The sequence below is a fragment of the Mya arenaria genome, chromosome 4 (genome assembly GCF_026914265.1).
Source record: "Mya arenaria isolate MELC-2E11 chromosome 4, ASM2691426v1".
Classification (NCBI taxonomy): domain Eukaryota; kingdom Metazoa; phylum Mollusca; class Bivalvia; order Myida; family Myidae; genus Mya; species Mya arenaria.
In genome coordinates, this window is record NC_069125.1 from 52,199,598 (window position 1) to 52,223,183 (window position 23,586).

A 23,586-nucleotide genomic window follows, 5' to 3' on the forward strand; every position below is an offset into this window, starting at 1 on the left:
TTATTGTGGCTAACCGATATATGTTATTACGTCTAACTGCCATGTTATTGTAGCTAACCGATATGTTATTATGTCTAACTGCCATGTGATTGTGGCTAACCGATATGTTATTATGTCTAACTGCCATGTGATTGTGGCTAACCGATATGTTATTATGTCTAACTGCCATGTGATTGTGGCTAACCGATATGTTATTATGTCTAACTGCCATGCTATTGTGTCTAACCGATATGTTTTATGTCTAACTGCCATGTCATTGTGGCTAACCGATATGTCAAGTTAATATGTGTAACCGACAAGTTATTGTGTCTAACCGATATGCTTTTATGTCTAACTGCCATGTTATTGTGGCTAACCGATATGTCAAGTTAATATGTGTAACCGACAAGTTATTGTGTCTAACCGATATGCTTTTATGTCTAACTGCCATGTTATTGTGGCTAACCGATATGTTATTATGTCTAACTGCCATGTTATTGTAGCTAACCGATATATATTATTATGTCTAACTGCCATGTTATTGTGGCTAACCGATATGTTTACATGTCTAACCGCCATGTCATTGTGGCTAACCGATATGTTTACATGTGTAACTGCCATGTTATTGTAGCTAACCGATATGTTTACATGTCTAACTGCCATGTTATTGTGGCTAACCGATATGTTTACATGTCTAACTGCCATGTTATTGTAGCTAACCGATATGTTTACATGTCTAACTGCCATGTTATTGTGGCTAACCGATATGTTTACATGTCTAACTGCCATGTTATTCTAGCTAACCGATATATGTTATTATGTCTAACTGCCATGTTATTGTGGCTAACCGATATGTTTACATGTCTAACTGCCATGTTATTGTAGCTAACCGATATATGTTATTATGTCTAACTGCCATGCTATTGTGGCTAACCGATATGTTTACATGTCTAACTGCCATGTTATTGTAGCTAACCGATATGTTTACATGTCTAACTGCCATGTTATTGTGGCTAACCGATATGTTTACATGTCTAACTGCCATGTTATTGTAGCTAACCGATATATGTTATTATGTCTAACTGTCATTTTATTGTGGCTAACCGATATGTTTACATGTCTAACTGCCATGTTATTGTAGCTAACCGATATATGTTATTATGTCTAACTGCCATGTTATTGCGGCTAACCGATATGTTTTCATGTCTAACTGCCATATTATTAGGTCTAGGTGGCATGTTATCATCACTCATATGATAGTTTGACATGATAACAATTCATTTACATACGAGATATCGAGACGGTGGACGGTAATACTTGCATACGGTGAGCTTTATTCTGGATCTTCTTAAATATAATTTTGTAATTTAATTTCAATGTTATGTTTTGGTTTTTGACATCGGCATACAAATGCGCCTGCCGAAGTGTCCAATGGACACGGTTGTGCCCTTTTGTGTTGTCACCATATTTATGCGATACGCTTTCTGTCAATAATGCTTTAATAACAAGGAATACTCTTACCTAATTGATTTTAGACGTGACAGTACCCATAACTCGACCATCATTTTATACATATATACTTACTCAGTTCCATAGAAGTTGGTTAGAAATTGAGGCTGCTGATGCCTGTAAAACAACAATTTTGACGACCAGTAAAAGACGATCTTTGTGCTCATGTGAATTGCAAATGTATAAATTATAGCCTTAAACAATGCCATGCAAAATGATTTGAATGCACTTTCGTAAAAATGCATTTACTGCTAAAATAATGTACACGCTTTGGGACCATCCAATCCTGTCGTAAAATATTTCGTCTAAAAGACATAATTAGTACAAAACATATTTTCCTAATTATAATTAACACATACTTTTGCGTTATTTTATTACTTTCGGACATAGATGAACTCTATGTCATAGAATTTTAATATCGATAAAAACCTCGCTGTATTTGTATAATGTTATAGAGCCTTTGAAATAAGGAGACAGATATGTCACATGCATGTTATTTATGTATAACACTGGCACTAAATACGTAAAAAAACACTTCAGTTAAAACAAATATAATCATATTTTAGCACAAAAAAAACACAAAGCGACAGTTCCTTTGTGTATAAAAAGTACAGCTGTATCAATACGTTTTGATGCTTAAAAAGCCTGATATTGCTGAATGTCCTTTTCCTGTAATTGTTACTATTCTGCCTTGGATTAAAAAAATGTAACTTCCGTTGACATCATCGGCATTTGTTAATTGGCCCTCATAATTGCAGTTTAAAATGTGAAAAAATAAAGGCGGGGCTGGGGGGGGGGCTTAATCAGATACAAAAATAGCTTATATGTATTTTGTTTCTAAGATGATGATACAATTAAAGCACACTTCAGGCAATATGCCTTAACTTCTAAAATAACATTAATCAATTGACAAACTTGAATAACTACGACATGTCTAATAATCATTCAATATGGCATCAATAAAAAGAGCTATATTACTGTTTAAAAGCTTAACAACTTTTGTAATTTCAGTAACATCAAATTAACGGCTTACATTCAATATGTCATTGTTACATGGTGCTTGATCCATTACCTGAAACATCTTAAGGTATACATATATTCATCATTCATAATACCTCTTAGAAACTCATATTTAAATGTATATTATAAGTTGTATTGTTTGCGGGTACGACTTGAATTATGGTAAGTGTGGAGAGACATTTCCGTGCTAAGTCAACAAATAAATATGTTTCTGTTATACAAATGTACATGATTATGCATTTTATTCTGGCTAGCACATGAAGTTCAAACATTAAAATTTAAGAAAAGGATTTCCGGTTAATATTCGCGATTGAAGGAGTGCGCGCTTTGAGTCATGCAGTTGAGTCTTAAGACATTCATAAAAGGCATCATCATTTTAAATGTTCATAAACTACTATATATACAGTAGTGTAGTGTGTCCATAAATATTCGGTGCAGGCTTTTGTTATTGGACACTGTATTCTATATTTAGGGCAGAAGAAAAACCATTAAATCGATAGTTAGAGTTATGCTTTCGATTTGAATTTCAGAAATTGTCATTAATGACATAAACATGTAAGTTTAAAAATGATTTCATATCATATTTTGTATATTTATAATGCTAGAGATACTTAGAAATTCATAGTTATTATGTATGTATGTATGTAGTAAAAGTTATATTTTGGTGAGGATAATATGTCTTTAATTTTGGTCAGTGGAGGCAGAGAAATCCGCGATAAGTTAACATATATTATTATCGTACGTTTAAATGCATAACAATAACTAAAAGGTTTATGTTAATGAACATAAATATCAGGAAATTGGTTCTTCCTCAACAAAATACAATATAGTTAGATGTGAGAAAAGGATTTCCGGTTAAAACGGGACGCGATATCCAGTGGGATCCTATTTTTGTTATTTTTAGAACAATGTTTTCAATAGTACAGCTATTTTTAAAATTGTAACATTATATTTATGTAAACTTTTCACTTTGATTGTATATTTGATGTTAAAGATGTATTGTATTATTTTAAATGGATATCTGTAAAATCTGTATAGCAATTTAGCTACAATTCCAATCGTTAAGATGTCAGATTTGTTAAAATGTATCGCTACGCTAAGAGGCGGCCCGGTATGTGCTGGGATCCCATGATTTTAACATTATCACATTCGGAATACCTCGGTCATTTGCATCGAAACCAATTCGGATGTACATGGACGGTTTATAATGTCAGAATGCTTTATATTTAACTACGCTGCAAGTAGATCGCGTAGTACTCTTAATTATTAATGCAATAATACACTTCACTGAAAATCAATTAAACGTAGATATACAACTGATTTAAATCATGACACAGGCCGAGGAATTCCGATTTATTTGTGAAACCATTTTAAAAAATCAATTATATTATCACGCAATTCGTGGTACGCTTACGTTAGATTTCCAAATATATACACCAGTGTGTGTATACCACGTGATAAATTGCGTCATAAATGCTACGTCGGAAGGAAATATTTTGATTTGAAAAAAAGACTTTAAACGATAACTTCACTATTTCGTCACCATTTTAAATGAAACAAAGCACAGTCTACGCCGCTTATGGAGCCCCACCTTCGGTCTTTCACCAGAATTTGATTGCGAGTTTAGTTTCTTAAAACATTTCGACAAACCTTTTCACAAAACGGCCGTCTGACGGAGCACTGTCAAAACATTATTTTCGAAACAGGTTTGTCGAAGTTTTTGATGAAACTAATGACTTCATCATATTTCGGAAATATATCAAATGCGGGGTTCTTTTAGCAGCATAGACTATACTTTGTTTCATTTAAAATGGTGTTGTAAATGAAAAGTTATCTTTGATTTAAGTCTTCATTTTAAGCAAATGTTTGCCTTCCGAAGTAACATACATGTATATGACGTCATTTATCACGTGGTATACACACACTGTACACTTAATGGATCCGATTCGTTTCATTTGCGCATATTGTGTACGTTGTCACGGTCACTGTGACAAACTAACAAACATAACGTTGCTCGAAATGTCGTACGTGATGATTGTTTCATCGTTTTTCATTAGATGTATACATGTACTAGATAGAGTAAATTGTATAACCATCTAAGAAATGTTAAAAAAAGCCATCAATTAACTTAATGAGTTGGTTTAACTGACAACTTCATGTGTTTTATGTATATGTTTAAATATGTATAGAATCCAAATCAATATCACGAAAAGAGGCATCGTCTGTAATTAATGTTGATAAACTCTTTTTATTGGATGGTATATCGTTTCCATAAATATTCGGTGCAGGATTTTGTTACTTGAAAACAATGATGAAAAATCCCGAAATCGATAATAAGATAGATTTCGACTTGAAATTCAGTAATACCATGTCTTGGACTGTACAGTAATGTAAGTTTATTTAATAAAGAAAATGCTATCATATTTTGATTATTTATTATACCATTTAGAAATTCCTAATATATGTACAGTAAAGTTATATGTGTATGCGGTATGTCTTTATTTAATTATCGTCAGTAAAGTTGCAGAATACCGTGTTTAGTAAACATATCATTTATGTAAATAGTATGTATTCTGTTTGGGACGTATTGTGTTCTAGACTAGTCAGCAAAATTAAATGCTTTGTAAAGTGTTGTTTATATTGCCACAGCATAGACATTTGGTTAACTAAAAACTATATTAAGTACAGAGGACAGAAATTACATCTAAGTTTAAAGATAATTATGCTCTCGACTTGAATTTCAGTAAAAACTGCGCTGATGAGGCGGGTTTATTGCGGCAACGACTAAGAATGTTCAATGACTGTTTGTTTGGCATTTTTACAATGCATTTCCACCATATCATACATTTCAGTAAAGATATCCCCCATTTAAAACATAAACACACACAATCATCACCCACAAACTGAGCATGTCAAAATTTTATAAAGGCCCCACATGCATCTGAATATAAATTAGAGTGAAATGGATTTATTTAAAAGATTAGATCGAATATTATTTTCCGGTATACTGGCCGTCTAGGGGAAAACCTCGCTTACCTTTTTAGATGTGCAAGAAACCTGTATCCGTTATATGCACCAAGCACGCTCTTGTGTTTCTCTGATTAACTCTCCTAATGTGAGACAACGGATACATCGCGACATGCTCTATTTAGCAAATAATAAATAAGTATCGAACAAATCTACAAAACATTCTTCTAAGAGGGGTTTGTGTCACCACTCATCAAACCCCACAAAACTCCGTCACTTTCTCGTGCTAAACAGCGCCCCTACCATTTTGTCTTATGCAATTATGGACAAGACAGTTATTCTCCCTTAGACGGTGTAACGCTAAGAACAATATATTTCATTTTGTTTTATGTTTATAATACCAAATTCATTGTTCATTGAAATATTGAAACAATCAAATATAGGGTTAAAACAGTTTCTCTGACAACATACATTAAGTTTGGTATGGCATGTTTGTTTCTTAATTTTGGACATTTTGTCAGATGTACTTATTAAAATGCTTAAAAAATATCTCACAAGACATTCTTTCTTCATGAACATAATTTGATTTAAAGACGATCATTATGTTTTAACACCCTAGACAATTTAACCTTCAGTCATCTACCTTTTGTTTTTGTTTACAAACATGGGAAATTCAACACCGATTTTCAGACCGAAATAAAAGTCAAAACATTATCTATATTACAGACTTTTGTTTAATTTAATTTATTTTTAAATTTTTTGAATTCGTTTAACAAAATTGTCTCCACGATGCAGCTTTAACGGAATGTAGTTTAGTTTAGTTTCAGTTTATTGGCAATATCAGCAAATACGTGTTTTTGGCCCAATTAACATCAACTCACAAAGATGGCCACAAAAAAAGAAAGAAGGAGAAAACATCAACACACAAACCTAATAAGTATTCGATAACTAGAATAATGGTTACACATGATACTATACTACTGCTCACATGCATGCATATATGCACACACTCACATACAATCAAAATGTTATTGTCTGTAACATTTAAACAAATTAAGTGACAGCGGCAGCAAGAACAGCGTTTCGTTCGCTAGGTCCTTAAATTATATTTTTTCAATAGTGTTAAACGGCCTGTGTATGTTACATTTTTTCTATGGCCCATATATAAAGGACAAATACATAAAAAGTGATATTCTGATTCAACCATTTTCGCAGTACATAGTTTACATGTTCTATCTTCTCTAATAATGTTATTGTGTCTTCCAGTTTCTAAGGAATGGACACTCAGTCTTAATCTTGATAAAGTAATGATTTTCTTTGTCGATGGTATCCATATAATTTTCAAATTTAAAATATTTTTTTAAACATTTTCATTATATTCTTTTTTGCTCTGTGTATTCACAATATCGAACCATGTTTGAACAAACTTATCACTTATAGTATCCTTTGTTTGAGTAATTGAAAATTTCTTTCACAGTTAAAAAAAATAAGAAAATATTATTAAAAGCAAGTGCATTTAGTATATGTTCAACAGCTTTAATCCAACTTAATTTAATATTTATATTTACGAATGAAATGTCTCTCACAAGCTTATCACAAACAGATCTTGTAATAGAGTTTAGAGAGGTCATAACCGTACACCAGAATTTAAGAGCTCTCTTGTTACATTAAACAAATAGTGAGAAACTACTGACCAAGTTCGCCCAGAACAGCCACATTAGAGATCTATTATCGGACACCCAAAATGTGTTTAAAAAACTTGTAAAAAGGTGCAGCTTTTCAACCTCAGAATAACAATAAATTCCCCAGACGTCACAACCAAACATGATTATAGGCAGAACTAAAGAATCGAATAGTAATAATTTGGTCTTTACATCTAGCTTAACTCTGCACATAGATAAAATATTATTATGTGCCTAAAAGGCTTGTTCATTAAGCAATTTTACAGTATCATTGAAAGTACCATTGTAGTGAAATCTAATACATTACTTTATTGAAAGACTGAAAGCTGTATTCAACCGGGCATTGATGCGAAAATCGGACAGATCATGTAACAGCATATTGTCAAATAATGAAAATAATTCATAATTAGCTAACACATAATCAACAATGCTAGCAACAACTCTATTACTACACATATTATAACAGGTGAATAAACCTGGCCCAAGACGGCCATTGAGACCACCATTCACAATGATGTCACCGACTTCTAATAAAATTAGAAGTATAATCATACAAGTGAAATTCAAATAATGGCAAATTTCTGATAGACACCCGATTTTTTAGGCCAATTATAGCAATGGGTACATTACGAATCTGTTTCATTACCAATAAAAGATTGTTTCAACCTAAAACAACCTACTTCATTCGAATCAGCAGTTCAATGTGACCCGAAAACTTTTGTTGTGATATATTACAAGGTCATTTCTCGAACGCTAAGCTTGTTTTTTATATTAAATTTTGGTATCGGAAAAGAGAAGTTTTTAATTTGTTATGAATTATATAATATTAACGTATCTTGAATGCTACGTTTCACATAACAGTAATACATAAACGCTATTAAGAAAGTTAAAAAAGTCATTATCACGTCATTTCGTTTCTAATCATTGCACATTCAAGTGTAAAAAAATAAGTTGTTTATTGCTACGTCCCTAACTGCGGGTTGGTCGTAGGGGCCGAGTCGACCGCTGAATCGTTGCGGCGCGGGCGTCTGTCGTTCCTCTGCTGATTTAATGTACAACAATAAAATGTTATAGCTTTAACTGCATTTCACACAGGTTACCCCTCGTATCAATCCCACTGCATGCAGGTGAAACCATTAATTGTTTGTTTTTTCATATAGCTAAAGTCACCTTCATTGTTTTCAACTTCAGATAGTAATGGGAACAACCGGAAAATAAAGACACAACCAAGATGGCGAGACAATTGAGTAAGTAACAACCATGTATGTTAATAATATAGTCATTACAAACAACAGTTAGTCTTCACTAGGAAATTGATTACATTACTTTTTGACAATGAGGCTTGTCTCAGTAGTTTCCATTGAACTGCCCACATAGGTCAAGACGTAAGTTTTGAAATGCATAGCAATGTCAAATTAATAAAAAAACATACCCTGTTTGACTAAGTTCAAGTAAGTATGTAAAAAAAACCCAGAACGGTTGCGGTTCACTTTTCAGATCACGATGATAAGCGCCGGGTGCTTAACCGAGCACATAGTTACCTGGTTCAAAACATGTCGCTGACAGCAGAGGTTCTTACACACATGCGTGACAAAGGACTCATTACAGAAAATGACCACAAGGACATTTCGGTCAGTTGTAATGAAGTTACTGGTTTGTTACTACATGTACCTCGAAATAGGTTAAGAAATATAAAGTATTCAATGGATATAAACAAGTCAAATTTACCTACATGTTTTTCAATGACCCCAAAAGCCAAGCTTATCAAATCATATTCTTTTCATACAGGATTTGCAAACAGAGGCAATGCGGAACCGTATATTGCTGAGTAAAGTGTCCAAGCAGGAGAAGGGTGGCGAGGGTGGGTATGACCTGTTAAAATCGTGTCTAAGGGAAATGGGGCACGCCCAGTGTGCTGAGTTGATGGAGGAAAAGGAGAGGGAGCTACTGACAGAATCGTTTGGCCTGCGTAGAACAGAGGGCAAGTATGCTTATATTCTAAGCCCAAAAACCTAACAAAACTGAACCTTTAATTTAGGCCGACTTGCGTTTGACCGGCGGGATACGTCGTAAAATATACATCATTCCTATTTGAAAATCATTTTGCGTGATTTTTTTTTCTGATTGCGTGAAAGCTATGCATATCCTTTCCATATCCTTTAAATAGTTTTTATTGCATCACTTTAAAGTTTACAGAGATGGAGCAGTTTCAAATCTGTCATGGCATCCCAATGCTCACGCTTGCTGGTGAATTGATTATGTCGAAGCTTTTGAGTTTTTAAAGGAAAAACACAATGACTTTTGTCATAGCTATAAGGATCTACCTAATATCTGAAATGAATGAAATCAATGTCATTATTTTGTTCCCGAACTGCTTTCATATACCTTTTTGTAAAATTTAAATCCTTGCCTTACGCTACATTATTTAAGTTTGCTATCTTTCTTTTAGTTGTCCGGTTATCGACCGATGAAAAGGCGTCAGTGACGAAATGTCTTCATGACGGTCGGTTGTTGGAGATGACGCAGGCACACATCGATGTCCTGAAGTCCAGCTATTTTAATACGATCACTGGCGGAGGTTTCGGAAAGGTGTATATTTGTAAGTAAAATGGATATCATAGTATCTGATTACGTTAATCATTTTAAGTATAATATTCGCAATACTTGAATATTTTTTGAACTATGTTTATATTTCGTATTGATTGTAGTATTTTGGTGTATTGTCGTGTTAAAGGTAACGGAGAATGCATAGGTGTTGACAAGACTCAGTTTGTTTTGAAAGAAATTGTCTATTCGGAGAAATATGGGGAATTAGCTACCAGATCTATTGCGAATGTAAGTTTTACAAAAGTTGATGCTTGTAAAAATAAAAACGTGTCAAATCAAATCATTGTATAAAAATACTGTTTAATGTACACATTTATAATAATCAGTGAAACTATACCGTTTAATGAGAGTATGCAGGCATCCGTTGGTGTTCATTGAAAGACATAAACATGTAAATAGATTCGGCTTAAATGTATATCAGATGTAACACAAATAAGATATACATTTGACAGTCTATATATTTTTAAATATTTATTGTATTGTTCAATATTTACTGAGAATTATTGATGTACTTAAACGTAAAGAAGTTGCGAAGTTACTTTGCTTATTAAAACAATGAAGGGTCCATGCCATTTTAATGAAAGATTGAATGTTTAAAAAAATGTATACTGTTTTCTTAACCATGTAAGTGTTCGTGTTTTCAGGAGAAGATTGCATCCAGATTGATGCACTTCGCTATTGTTCCATTGATTGCACATTTTGAAGACAGCAGAATGAGGTAAACACTTTTTATTTACATAACGTTCATCTCAAAATCAATAGTTTATAGTCGGAAATCATCTTCATGTTTATTCATATTATAAGACCACAACAAATTGATCATTTGTTCTTACGGATTTTGCCAAAAACAGTAGGAGCGAGCGAGCGAGCGAGCGAAAAAGAATTTTTTATTTCAATTTAAGGCAAATCAGAGGCGAGCGCAAAGCGAAAAAATGTATATTTCTTACCAAATTTATCATACAATTATTTTAAGAAATGCTTTTTAGTTGCCAAAAAGGGTTCTTAGTTATAAATGAAAAGGGTTTGATTGTATTACATGAAAATCTGTCTCAATATTCAACAAATGGCAATAAGATTCAATACTTTACTAAATATTATTGTAAAGACAGCATTCCTCGCAGTAACGTGCAATTATTCTAAGACCAAAAAGAACAACTATTTTATTCATTCAGTATTAATCTAACTTACTATCACGAAACACGTTCAATACTTGTTTGTCGTGTGTCCGGCGTGTATTTGAATGTAAGTTTTGCACTCAAAATATGATAGTTATTATTTAGCACTAAATTTTGATTACAAAACAATGAATTACCTAAAACACATAAATAATTATTGCCTTCGACCCTGTGAAACTGCTGTTGTTTACTGAAGACCATAATCCATTGACTATGACACTGATTTTCACTTCAAACGTGAATTTTACATTACGAAAACTAAAAGTATACTGAAAATTACGACCGGAAATGAATAACAACGGTGCGTCCTGCAAAATATTCCCGACAAAAAAGACTGTCAACAAATATCAGCTGTTTGCGGTTATCCGGACCTTTTTTTGTCCTGACACGAGGAAAGATTGCTCGCGAAGAATGTAAAGCATGGAAATTCCTTCGAAATGAATGCGAAGTCGACGTTGCAGGTTTAAATTCTAAGTAAAAGAAATTCAGAAAATAGGGGAAAATCAGAAATAAACAAAAAAATAATCCGCGCGGCCAATATATGCGGGCGCAAAAAAATATTATTTTTTTTTTCGTTTTTCGAATTTTAGGTGCGGCAAATCCGACGAACAAGTGATCAATTTGTTGTAGCCTTAAGCAAAAGTTATTTATTTGACTAAAATAAGGTTACTTCTTGTAACTAAGTGATACATGAAAAATAAAATATTGTTGAAGTCGTTGCTAAGATCGTTGACTATGTTGCATTGACTAATTTGTTGTCAATATACAATCTCAATGAATCGTTGTCATTTTCATTTTTGGATGTTTTTTTGTTTTTAGTAATGTATATATTGTATCTAATATGTTGTTTTCATTTCAGGCGGTCCTATTTTCTTTCACCATACCTAAACAATGGTAGCTTGTTTGACGCCCTCAAATGTATAAGGTCCAAGAAGGATACCATTCTGTCTGTGCAAGGTAACAGAAAAAAGGTTCTGTTACACATTGCTTCAGCTATTGCATACCTTCATTCGGAAGTAAAGAATTTTAGGTAAGTTTGTCGTCCAGAAAGGAATAATTTTCCTTAAAAAATACGAGTCGTACATTCGACAACTATTTTTAGAAGAAGTAGGAATTAACTCTCAATATTTCCAGGGGATCAGTTCTGCATATGGATATCAAGTCAAATAACATTGTTCTTGACTGTGAATGCAATGCACGGCTTGTCGACTTCGGCTTTGCCAGAGAACTGAAAGAAGGAACAACATCAATGGAAACCAAGGTGTACAACTACAGCGATGGGTATTTTCCTAAAGAATTCAACACGAAGCCCACTGTGCGCCACGATGTCTACAACTTTGGAGTTGGTCAGATATTTAGACTATTTACAATAAAGTTGTTGGTGTTTTACCAAAACAGGCGCACCCAATCAGTTCGAAGTGTTTCGTATGAAAATATGATTAGCTGCAATCTAGTTTGGTCAAACCTGCTAACGTCACTCCTTCTCATGTCTAGTTATACGGCCATGGCTGTGTGTCCACGTTAAGGGACAACTTTAACTTGTTCCTCACATATCGAACCTCACCAAATTCAGACATCAATATAGATTCTCGAAATATAAGCAATAATACAATGTTAACTGCAGATAAGGGTCAGAAGAATCAGCATGCAAATTATTTTTTTAAGTTATTTACTAACTTTATAAAAACAGTACACGTATTTAATATTGAAGCTGGTGACCAATTTCTCGCCGGGTCATTTTTTCGCCCGTTCCAATTATTCGCTCACACTGTATATCTCTTGTCTAGCGATTCCATTTTAAATGATATTTTAATCGCAAAGAAAGCTTTCGTTATAAGAATTCTAGTATTCTTCGCTAAAAATTGCCAATTTATCAGCAAGAATGAATTTGCACCAGGCTGCGTCGTCTTTCTTTCAACCGGAGTGTTTGGGCGGGGTCCCCATCATTTTTTTAAAAAGATCAACATACTGAATTGTATAGTAAATAGTACCAGCTCATGTATAAGAATATCCTATGTTCAGTAGCATGGACTTTATTTCTAGCTTTGATCGTTCAATGTGTTTTGTTTTGTTTTATTTACCAGTAATTCGAGAAGTAGTGACGGCTTTCCCCCCACTATATCTGCCTGGAGAAGAAAAAGCCACGCCTACGCTTCGAGACGAGCGTAAATTAAGTATTTCTGAGGTAAACGCCATTAAAATGGTATACGTATGTAGCCATGTATATAAAGCAGTATTTTGTTTCGTCCATGTTTGTCACAAGTCTGTTTAAATTAAACCATAGTTTATTGAAACACGATATAATATTCGGCTAAAAATAGATATCAAGTTTTATGTGGTATAAAAATAAACAATTATGTTGGGCCGAGAGTTATGACAACATTAGCAAATAGCAAAAAAACCCTTCTACTCTTAGCCAAAAAGGTAGTCTTGTTGACTAGCAATGCATAAATGATTGATAAATGTACTTATTGTGAATTGCATAAAATATATTAAAAATAGGCTGAGAACAGTAATATGATAATTCAAATAACCGATAGTTCCTGAAAAGACAGATGGACAGACATATTGTTTGTTGTCTTTTGTTGTCGTTACCTGCATCGTTTCTCGACAAATGACATTTGACATGTTTTATGATACTGCATACATATATAATTTTCAATTCACAAAAAACACGTAAGTAAAGAATGTATACTTTGTTGTATTCAGTTCGTGTTACAACCCAATGGTGTAGCCAAAGACATTTGGAAGGTTTCAGAAAAATGCATTAGTGATGATTTCAGTCCATCAAAAGACATTCACATCAAACTAGAGGTAATCGATGCCGATGATTTGCTTATACCATTCTTTGGTTCGGTATCATCCCCTAATTCCTGTTTCTTTCTTAAAGGTAGACAAAAACAGTTATTTATAAAACGTTCAACTGGTTACAAAATAGGTAACGTTCGTGAAAACGAAATCAACAATAGATGTTTTTATAATACAATAAAATCTACAGGGATAAGATATATTAACATTGCATTAACATTTTGTTGTGTAGAACATGCTGAAAACAGGTTCTCAAATTATTGATTAATAATGTTTATTTTTCTTAAAAGATAAGCCAGTCTTCCTAACCTTTATTCAAAAAGATATTTTAATTTTGTAATCTAATGTTACAGACATTACCTAGCAGCTAGCAACTCTTAAGTGTTTCTAGTTGATTGTCTGTTAGCATTTGCATTGACCTTGTGCACTTAAGTACATTTACCTGTTTGAATGATGCCACGTGTTGCCTGTAGTTTACATTGTATTATCTACTGCCGAATGGCGGTATTTTTAGAACATAACACGACAGCATATGAGCTCTTTCAAAAGATGGAGTCCAGCACAGACTAGGCCACCAAAGTGTGAAATCTGCCTTGTCAATCCGTTCGAAGGTGGGTTGCTTTATATATATATATATATATATATATATATATATATATATATATATATATATATATATATAAATATGATTTTTTTTTAATTCAACACGCCATTTTTTATCAAATGTGTCGCGCATGTTCTTACTTTATTTTGGACACATTGAATCTCAAAGAAGCATCTTTTGTACTTTGTATGTGAATATGATATTTGAATGATATTCAATAAATATGTCATATTATTGTGGTTCTGTTTGGAAATGGTCACGATTGAAACTAGTCTTTTAGTGCTAAACTCTTGTTCATTTCATACATTGTTCTTACTTATTGCTGTACGTTGGTAATATATATAAAGTAAATATAAGTTTTGACTAACTCATGTGAAGTATTTCTACGTTGATGCAAGACATGTAAATGCATTTACATATACTGCACAATTTGCCCTGTGGAGGAATCTACCTCATATGCTCGCATGCATAGCTGTTAAAGTATAATCGCCGTGTATCTTTTTAATAGAATCGGGATGCAGGTACTTGAAACATTCCAAATCCTGCAGGGAACATATCAAGGTTTGCATCGCGTGTATGCGGAACTCGTACTTCAACCCGATCAAGTGCCATTCCTGCGATAAAGAAAGGATTGATCCGTTCATCGGTAAATAATACACTGAAGTACTTCTTTTTCATAAAACTATGCCTATCTTGGTTTATTTAAGGCGATCGATTTTACATTTAAACATGCTTATTTAATGCGACAGATTCTACATTTGAAGAATTTGTCTTTTATTTGAACTCAAAATGTGGTGAGCTGTTGTTTTTTCCAAATTTTCAATTATCTGTTTATCCTTGGTAAAGGCATGTGATTGAAATCAATTTCAGGTGTAGGTTGGGGTGCTGTTTTCGTCGCAGGGTATGACAGCAATCCGGAAATTGCGGAAGCTTTTAAAAGAGATGTTGAGGAAATGCGCTCTTGCATGACATCTGTTAGCCTGCCGGTCATGTGCATAAGGTATGTGTCATTTACGTGCATCGGGTATGTGTCATTTACGTGCATCAGGTATGTGTCATTTACGAGCATTAGGTGAGAGTCATTAACCTGCATACGGTATGTGTCATTAACGGGCATTAGGTGAGAGTCATTTACTTGCATTAGGTGAGAGTCATTTACGTGCATCAGGTATGTGTTGTCATTGACGGGCATTAGGTGAGAGTCATTAGGTGAGAGTCAATAACGGGTATTAGGAGAGAGTCATTTACGTGCATCAGGTATGTGTCATTGACGGGCATTAGGTGAGAGTCATTAACGTGCATTAGGTATGTGTCATTAACGAGCATAAGGGGAGAGTCATTTACGTGCATCAGGTATGTGTCATTAACGAGCATAAGGTGAGAGTCATTTACGTGCATCAGGTATGTGTCATTTACGAGCAATAGATGGGAGTCATTTACGTGCATACGGTATGTGTCATTTACGAGCATAAAGTGAGAGTCATTTACGTGCATCAGGTATGTGTCATTAACGAGCATTAGGTGAGAGTCATTTACGTGCATACGGTATGTGTCATTAACGGGCATTAGGTGAGAGTTATTTACGTGCATCAGGTATGTGTCATTAACGGCATTAGGTGAGAGTCATTTACATGCATCAGGTATGTGTCATTTACGTGCATTAGGTGAGAGTCATTTACGTGTATCAGGTATGTGTCATTAACGTGCATAAGGTGAGAGTCATTTACGTGCATACGGTATGTATCATTTACGGGCATTAGGTGAGAGTCATTAACGTGCATCAGGTATGTGTCATTTACGTGCATTAGGTGAGAGTCATTTACGTGCATACGGTATGTATCATGTACGTGCATAAGGTGAGAGTCATTAACGTGCATCAGATATGTGTCATTTACGTGAATAATGCATGTGTCATTTATGGGCATTAGGTGAGAGTCATTTACGTACATACGGTATGTTACGGGCAGTAGGTGTGTGTCAATTACGTACATAAGGTATGTGTCATTTACGGGCATTAGGTGTGTGTCTTTAACGTGCATTAGGTGAAAGTCATTTACTTGCATCAGATATGTGTCATTTACGTGCATAATGAATGTGTCATTAACGGGCATTAGGTGAGAGTCATTTACGTGCATACGGTATGTGTAAGTTTCGGGCAGTAGGTGTGTGTCAATTACGTGCATAAGGTACGTGTCATTTACGTGCATTGGATATGTGTCATTTACGGGCATTAGGTATGTGTCATTTTTGTGCGTGCATTTAGTATGTGTCATAAACGTGCTAAACTACCACGATACGCGTTTATGAAGAGAACTATAAGTTCGTGTATGATTCATAACATTACTATGTATGCATATACTCTATTTTGATATGTTCTGCACCGCTGTTGCATTTCATTGCTAGAAACATTGTTCTCATCAATTTGCTCATATTAGTTTTGGTAGAACATGATGATGTTTTACGGCTCAAACATGATCTAAACATGTACTAAAGTACTAAAGCCTAGGAAACCAATTAAAAGGGATTGGCATAAAGTAATGTAACTGTCTCCAAAAGCGGTTGAGTTATCTTACCCATAACAGACCCATACAAGACCAAGGATTTTTTTACGTTGAAAATGCTTTGGGATATTCAGCTTTATGGTACTATGAATTGGCACAGCAGCCGTTCTTGTTTAGCTTTGTTTGTGTTTTAAGTACTTCTCATAATTAAAATGACATTATTTACGCAAGTCCGATTGTCGTTGACAGTTATGTACTGCTATTTTAACTAACTTATTCGCTTCGGCTTTAGTACTTTAAAAGGGCGATATTTTACGTGCAACCGTAACACATTTTAAATATTTCATTTCTAGCGAAGAAAATACTGCAGTTATCAAACCCAATTCTGGTGGAAATGCAACACCTGAAAACGAATGTCTCGAACGAACAGCGATCGAAGATGCTCTCCAACGTATTGTTGATAATGACATTGAGACATTGGTATTTTATTACTCGGGCCATCATGGAGACAACGGGTTTCGTTTGAATGATAAAACAACTATGACAATTGACGAAATCGGTGATTCAATTTCAGAAAAATTTAATGAACGTCAAATGACAAAAGAGGGAGAGGAAAACACCGTGAGGACGCTTAGAGTGCTGTTGTTTTTAGACTGCTGCATGCCACTCGAATTGAAAATTAAAGACAATCCGACTATCAAAATTATTCAGTTTAATGCCTGTGCGGATACGGAAGAAGCAATAGTTGAAAAGAGAGAGAGTATTTTCACCAAGTTTGTCATCCAGGCTTTTACAAAGAAAGCCTCAGCAAAAAAGTGCTTGAACGAAGTATGTAGTAACCAAATGGAGTGCGGAATCGAGGGAAATTTTGTAACGATGGATGCTCTGCTGCAATATGTGAACAAACACGTTTCTGATGCCGTTGTTGGGAAAAAATCAAGCACTCAGGTCAGAGCAAGGGGGGCACTTGATTCGAAAGACGTTATCATTGGCTACAACTACGATTTCAAGATGGAATTTGCTTTTACACCATACCACCTTGATGTTCATGGAGAGAGAAGGAAGCTGAAAACAGTTACATTAAAACCAGACGACTTCAAAACCATTGAAGAAGTAAAGAAAAAAATTGCTCTCCATGGTAAGTTTCTTCTTAGAAATAAAAAAATAAATGAACAAAAACATTATTTTTAAAATTATAACACATTTTGTAGTATTGGATACAATTACTCCATTATACCAATCTGAACTTAATCATAGTAATATAGTTTTGCCCTTTTTCTTATACATATTTGTGAAAGATCTTATATATAGACTTCATGTATTGAACTATGTGAACTAATATGCATATACAGCTACAGATGTGTTACCGAGAGAATTGACGCAAGTTATTCCCGACTTGCTAAGTATCGAAATATCGACGGGACCAAGACGTACACAGAAGGAAGAAGTTAGTACCATGGAACAACTTCTGGCTGCGTGGAATGGTAAAAGGCAACTTGAAGTGATACAGAGGGTCATTGAAGACATCGCTCCTGATAAGCCTGTTGGCGTTGTTGTGCAGAATGGAGGATCACTGAGGGATAATTTAATTCGATTGGTAAAGGAGAACAAACTGAAAGCGTCCATTACTGAGGTATTTTTTCAATAAATGAAATTACAGCAGAAATGTTGACCAGGTTCTGTGGATTAGAAAATGACACCTCGCCCGAAAGAGTTGATCATCTCTAATCATCTGTGTAATAAATTGTAATTTAACATAATAATTCGTTCTTTACATTTCAATTTATTAATATTATCTATTCCGCATTCCAACTACTACAGTTTGACTGGAAATTTACGCAAAACTTGTTAATTCACTGATTCCAGCAAATCGGTGATTCGTCACCAGAAAACTGGACTAGTTTCGCGGTCAAGGGTGAGGATGTAAAAGAATCGATGAATACATTGCCATCTGGCTTTAAAGCTTTCTTTCAAGCGATGGTGAAAATTTGTGAGGTATTTTGTTGTCTTTTTTTGAAGTGTTCATCTAAAGAACGTATAACTATTACGGGTTACTTGTATGCTCTAGATTTAAATAAAAACTAGACTCTATTGTCACCAAAGGGGCTTTTTAAATAAACTCTTTAATTTGATCGCTCTTTTCAATACTAAAACCATTCATGTTTTCTTATTTAAATATTGACAGAAACCCCTGCATTACTTTAGTTTTACTCATTTTGTTTTATTTTATTATTAGACAACAAAGATATATTTGAATATATTTGTGATCAGATTCAGCCGGATCGTCGATGGACACGGGTGCTTTGGAAGTTCCGAAAGGATGGCCACTGGCAACCAATCGTCATCTTAGAAGTTGAACTTGGAGAATGATAGCGCCTGGAAAGTTTATGTGAGCGTTGGAACGTATAATTTGATTCGCTTAGTAGTTGGATGTAGCTCGTTAGAATTGAAATTGCTATCTGATAGGAGGAAGACTAAATTCATAATATACACATATGTGTATTTGTGACAAATAATTGTGTCGAAATGAATGTGAATGTTTAGATTGCAAAATACAGTGTTAGCAGCAGTCAACTTGATGATTAATCTGAAGTTGTAATCGACGGCATGTTTAAACTCGTCTTAAATTTATCTCTCAGACATAGCTATTTTAGTTCAGGTTTTGTAATACTAAGTTGAATTTAGATGATCATTTTATGTATATGTATGTAGGTATGTATGCAGTGTTTGGTTCGATATAATTAATTATGTTAGATGTAACGTCAAAATATTTTGTATGTATATCTATCCTTTATTTTTTTCTTCATAAACATATTTATTGTAAAAAAACGAGTGCATATATGTGTATGGTGCGGAGCGTTTATTATGTATTGTACTTGTACATGTATCATATGCTATTTAAACAGCTCAATTTTAATTCAAAGAAAATTGTTTTGTATTCATTTCAAGAATTCTAGATTGAGGGTCAGTTTAGTATTCCATTTGCTTTTGGTTCTCTTTATACACTTAAACATAACCTCTACATGTACATGTTTCCTTTGCTCGTTAATCTAAGAAGTGTTTTTTTAGTTTTTATATAATATAACTATGTACTGTGTTGTTTGTGGAGTTTTGTGCTATTGTTTCATGTTTCTGGTTTGAGATTGTTTGGTTTTGTTGTGTTCTTTGTCTATGTCGTTGACTCTCTGCCATTAAACGGGGTGTATGTTTAAACATTCGTCTACTGTGTTTCTGTAGTTTTTCATAAACATATTTATGTTTTACTCGAGTCTTGATTTTTATCTTCTAGGTTTATACTTTCAATATTTCAAAGTTAATCATTTGACACTTTAAGGACAAACCCAGTAGCATGAAATTTAATCAATAACCTGCTAAAATGCACAATTATCAAGAACGATCACGCCAAACAAGAGACAACCTTAGACATTACACCACTATCAGAATATCGTCATTTGGTAAACGTTTGGGCGATTGCCTTGGACTGTCAGTAGAAACTTAGTTAGAATTCACTTGAGTTTATACCACTTTGTACTCCTCTTTCTCACACTTGTACAAACATTTAACAAAGTGTTAAGATCATACGGACACAAAACGTAAAAAACAACAACAAGAATTAAAAAATCAACAGAACAATGGACGATAAAGCTTGAACTGTCAAGCTAATTGGACTAATAGCCAGCGGCTATCACGATCTGTCGACAGCTAGGTCTAGGCAATTTACATACAAATCTATCTTTGATAATTATGATGAAATATTTGTTTTTCGTTCCAAATAAACTTTGACGTCTACTTTTGATTTTTTGTTATTACTTTAAAGTGTTTTATACGTAACTCCGTTACGTGACACTCGTCTCTGTACATAGTTTGCATTGCAGTGTATGATATGTCAACCATGTACCTTTTGTTATTTAAATAAGGACAACTAACAACAACAAGAATTAAAAAATCAACAGAACAATGGACGATAAAGCTTTAACATGTCTTGACAATTAGTGGGGTATTCCGCGTTGGAACGGTTAAAAGCCCGGTTATCTTAGCAAATTGGTAAATTCTTGTACAGTTGTGTCAGAAAGTAGTGCGTTTTAAATTCAAATAAACGTTCAAAAGTGGTAACCCCGACGTTTATTGATACGCGATATTTCAAAATTGATATGATATGTGGATGCTGCCATGTGTGTCTAGTTGAGTGTATAGTATGATTATAATGCTTCGATTCTTGCGCGGTAAATGATTTGCTCGTGTGACGTAACAGCCACAGAACTCTCTAAGTGTTCACTTAAACTGTTGGAAGTCTTTAAGCTATTAAACAACAACCGGTCGAATGTTAGTTCTTTATTGTTTAACGTTCTTTTTAAGTACAATAATCAGTATATAATACAGCATGACATTTAAGGTAATCCCACATCCTAACTGCCGTCCATTAAGGACCCAAGGCCGCGTTCATTGTCTTTCCTAACCCACCTGTCTCTAACTATATTTCCAACATGCTTTCATATATACTCCTAGCTCTTGACAGGCGTGCCTATCAACCACCCATTTAATTTCTGGTTACATACAAAGAACGTCTTTTTACAGTCATGAACTGTCAAGCTAATTGGACTAATAGCCAGCGGCTATCACGATCTGTCGACAGCTAGGTCTAGGCAATTTACATACAAATCTATCTTTGATAATTATGATGAAATATTTGTTTTTCGTTCCAAATAAACTTTGACGTCTACTTTTGATTTTTTGTTATTACTTTAAAGTGTTTTATACGTAACTCCGTTACGTGACACTCGTCTCTGTACATAGTTTGCATTGCAGTGTATGATATGTCAACCATGTACCTTTTGTTATTTAAATAAGGACAACTGATGTAGTTTTTTCTAATAAATGCAGTTCGTTCTTAAGTTTTGATAAAACAGGGAACTATTGAACATTTAAACAAACTGCAATCACTCAAAAGCGATACTGTCGTGACAGGATCCGAAAATGTTTTCATATTTGTCTTTTGGATGAAGATGAACGATCGTTATAGGTGTATTGTTATAAACAATGTAATTTCATTGTATTAACACTTTATAAATAATGTTATATTATTTTGCTGCCGATTTGTCATTTTCAGTAGATATGTTCTTCAAACCCTGAATTCATCTTATATATTTTATTGAAATTGCAGCAAAACAATCCTTTAATTCATTTATTATGATAAATTGTATCAAGTTAACATTTCTATGAGTAGCATGATATGTAGCTAACATACTAAGTCCATGTATTTATATATTCTACATTTTATATCTAAGTATATCACCGTTTCACAAAGTGAAATAGGTGCTATATAGGAATCACGCTCGTCACGTCCTTCCGTCCTGTTTTCTTTCAATCCATATCTTTCTCATTCATGGTTGGATTTTATTTTTTTGCAGAGGTGACCACCATAGCTTGAGGGTGTGTCGCGCACAAGACCCGTGTCCCTACCCTTAATGTTAAGGTCACAGCAACCATTCGAACTTCGTATGCTTTACTATTTAAGTCTTACTGATTAAAGTTCGTGTCCATTCCATATTTTTCTCCTTCATCTTTGGCTTTTAAAGTATTTGTCAGAATCGACCACAACATCATGAGGATCCTAGGTAAAGGTCACAGCCACCCGCACACAAACAGTTTCCCTATATTCGAGTTCAAGGTTTAACTTAATATGTTGTGCTATATAAGTCTTATTGGTGATAGTTTGTGTCACATAACAGTACAAATATTTTCAAATGTTCCTCAATATTATGTGGCATGTTTACTTTCAGTGAAGCACGTTCCATTCGATTTCTTTAATTGTTTTATTCATGTTGTATTTTCGATGAGCGATGGTATTAATCACATTCTGTGATCGCTCAAGTAATATAAGAATACAGTTTTACATGCATGAAAACCTTGTCACCAGTATTTTGCCGTTTATAAATCTGTGAAATATTGCCTGCATACATATACATATGTCTAGGGGTGAAAAAGTATATATACTAATAGTGATTAACTAATACGCTTCAAATTGATATTTCTAAAGTAACACGTCATTTATTTAGCATGCTCCTATCATACTTAGGCTGAAATGTTTGTGAATGTAATATTCTTAGTTCCATATTGTAAATTCGTCAATCGATAGATTTTATAATCGCTGTTAAGATCACATGTGATGATGTTTCATTGTCACCACAATGGGTATTTCTCTGGTACGTTTTTTGTAGGTCTTTTTGAAAATACAGAACACATATTTGGGTGTTCTCTTTGGCCTTGAACTGCAAGTCTTGACACAAACATGAATGTAAATAAATATACCTTAACTTGACAGAAGACCATTTGTTTTTGTATAATTAATTAATAAAACACTGACATATCTCTTTGTCCTTTGTTTTTTGTTATTCCTCCGTAACGCTTTTGTCGACAAACATGTAACAAACCAATACTTATATCCATGCAGTAGACGCTGACTGCGCAAAGGTTCTCAATTATAAAACCCATATAAAAGACATGAACAAAATATGATTTAAATAAAGAATTTCCTCTACACCGTTATTTCCCGCTAACGAGTCCACGTTAATGGCTCAGCATTGGTGAAAATGTTAAAATGGACTCGCTTACTGTAGCTGGCAGATTATTATGGATAAAACTATGATCGAGTATTGTCAAAAAATGATCGTTTAAGACTTGGATCGCCGATAATCGATTGCATAATCGTGTTATCGATCGTCAGTTTATGTAAC

General features: G+C 34.0%; 1 protein-coding gene across 1 annotated transcript; it reads left to right on the forward strand.

Moving 5' to 3' along the window:
- The first annotated feature begins 2,958 nt into the window (after positions 1 to 2,958).
- On the forward strand, positions 2,959 to 23,222 carry LOC128230619 (uncharacterized). The gene is made up of 18 exons (XM_052943046.1): positions 2,959 to 3,063; positions 8,349 to 8,404; positions 8,655 to 8,788; positions 8,946 to 9,138; positions 9,607 to 9,756; positions 9,892 to 9,992; positions 10,409 to 10,482; positions 11,799 to 11,969; positions 12,074 to 12,285; positions 13,024 to 13,124; positions 13,649 to 13,753; positions 14,262 to 14,358; positions 14,860 to 14,997; positions 15,222 to 15,351; positions 17,206 to 17,990; positions 18,205 to 18,485; positions 18,719 to 18,847; positions 19,124 to 23,222. The coding sequence occupies exons 2-18, from the start codon at positions 8,389 to 8,391 to the stop codon at positions 19,220 to 19,222; spliced, it is 2,916 nt and encodes a 971-aa protein (XP_052799006.1). The 5' UTR covers positions 2,959 to 3,063; positions 8,349 to 8,388; the 3' UTR covers positions 19,223 to 23,222.
- The last annotated feature ends 364 nt before the right edge of the window (positions 23,223 to 23,586 follow it).

Bases quoted from the DNA above. Each gene is read 5' to 3' on its own strand.
- LOC128230619 (XM_052943046.1), top strand. The intron at 8,789-8,945 runs GTCAGTTGTAAT...CTTTTCATACAG, and splicing joins ATGACCACAAGGACATTTCG to GATTTGCAAACAGAGGCAAT. The intron at 13,754-14,261 runs GTAATCGATGCC...CGGTATTTTTAG, and splicing joins ACATTCACATCAAACTAGAG to AACATAACACGACAGCATAT.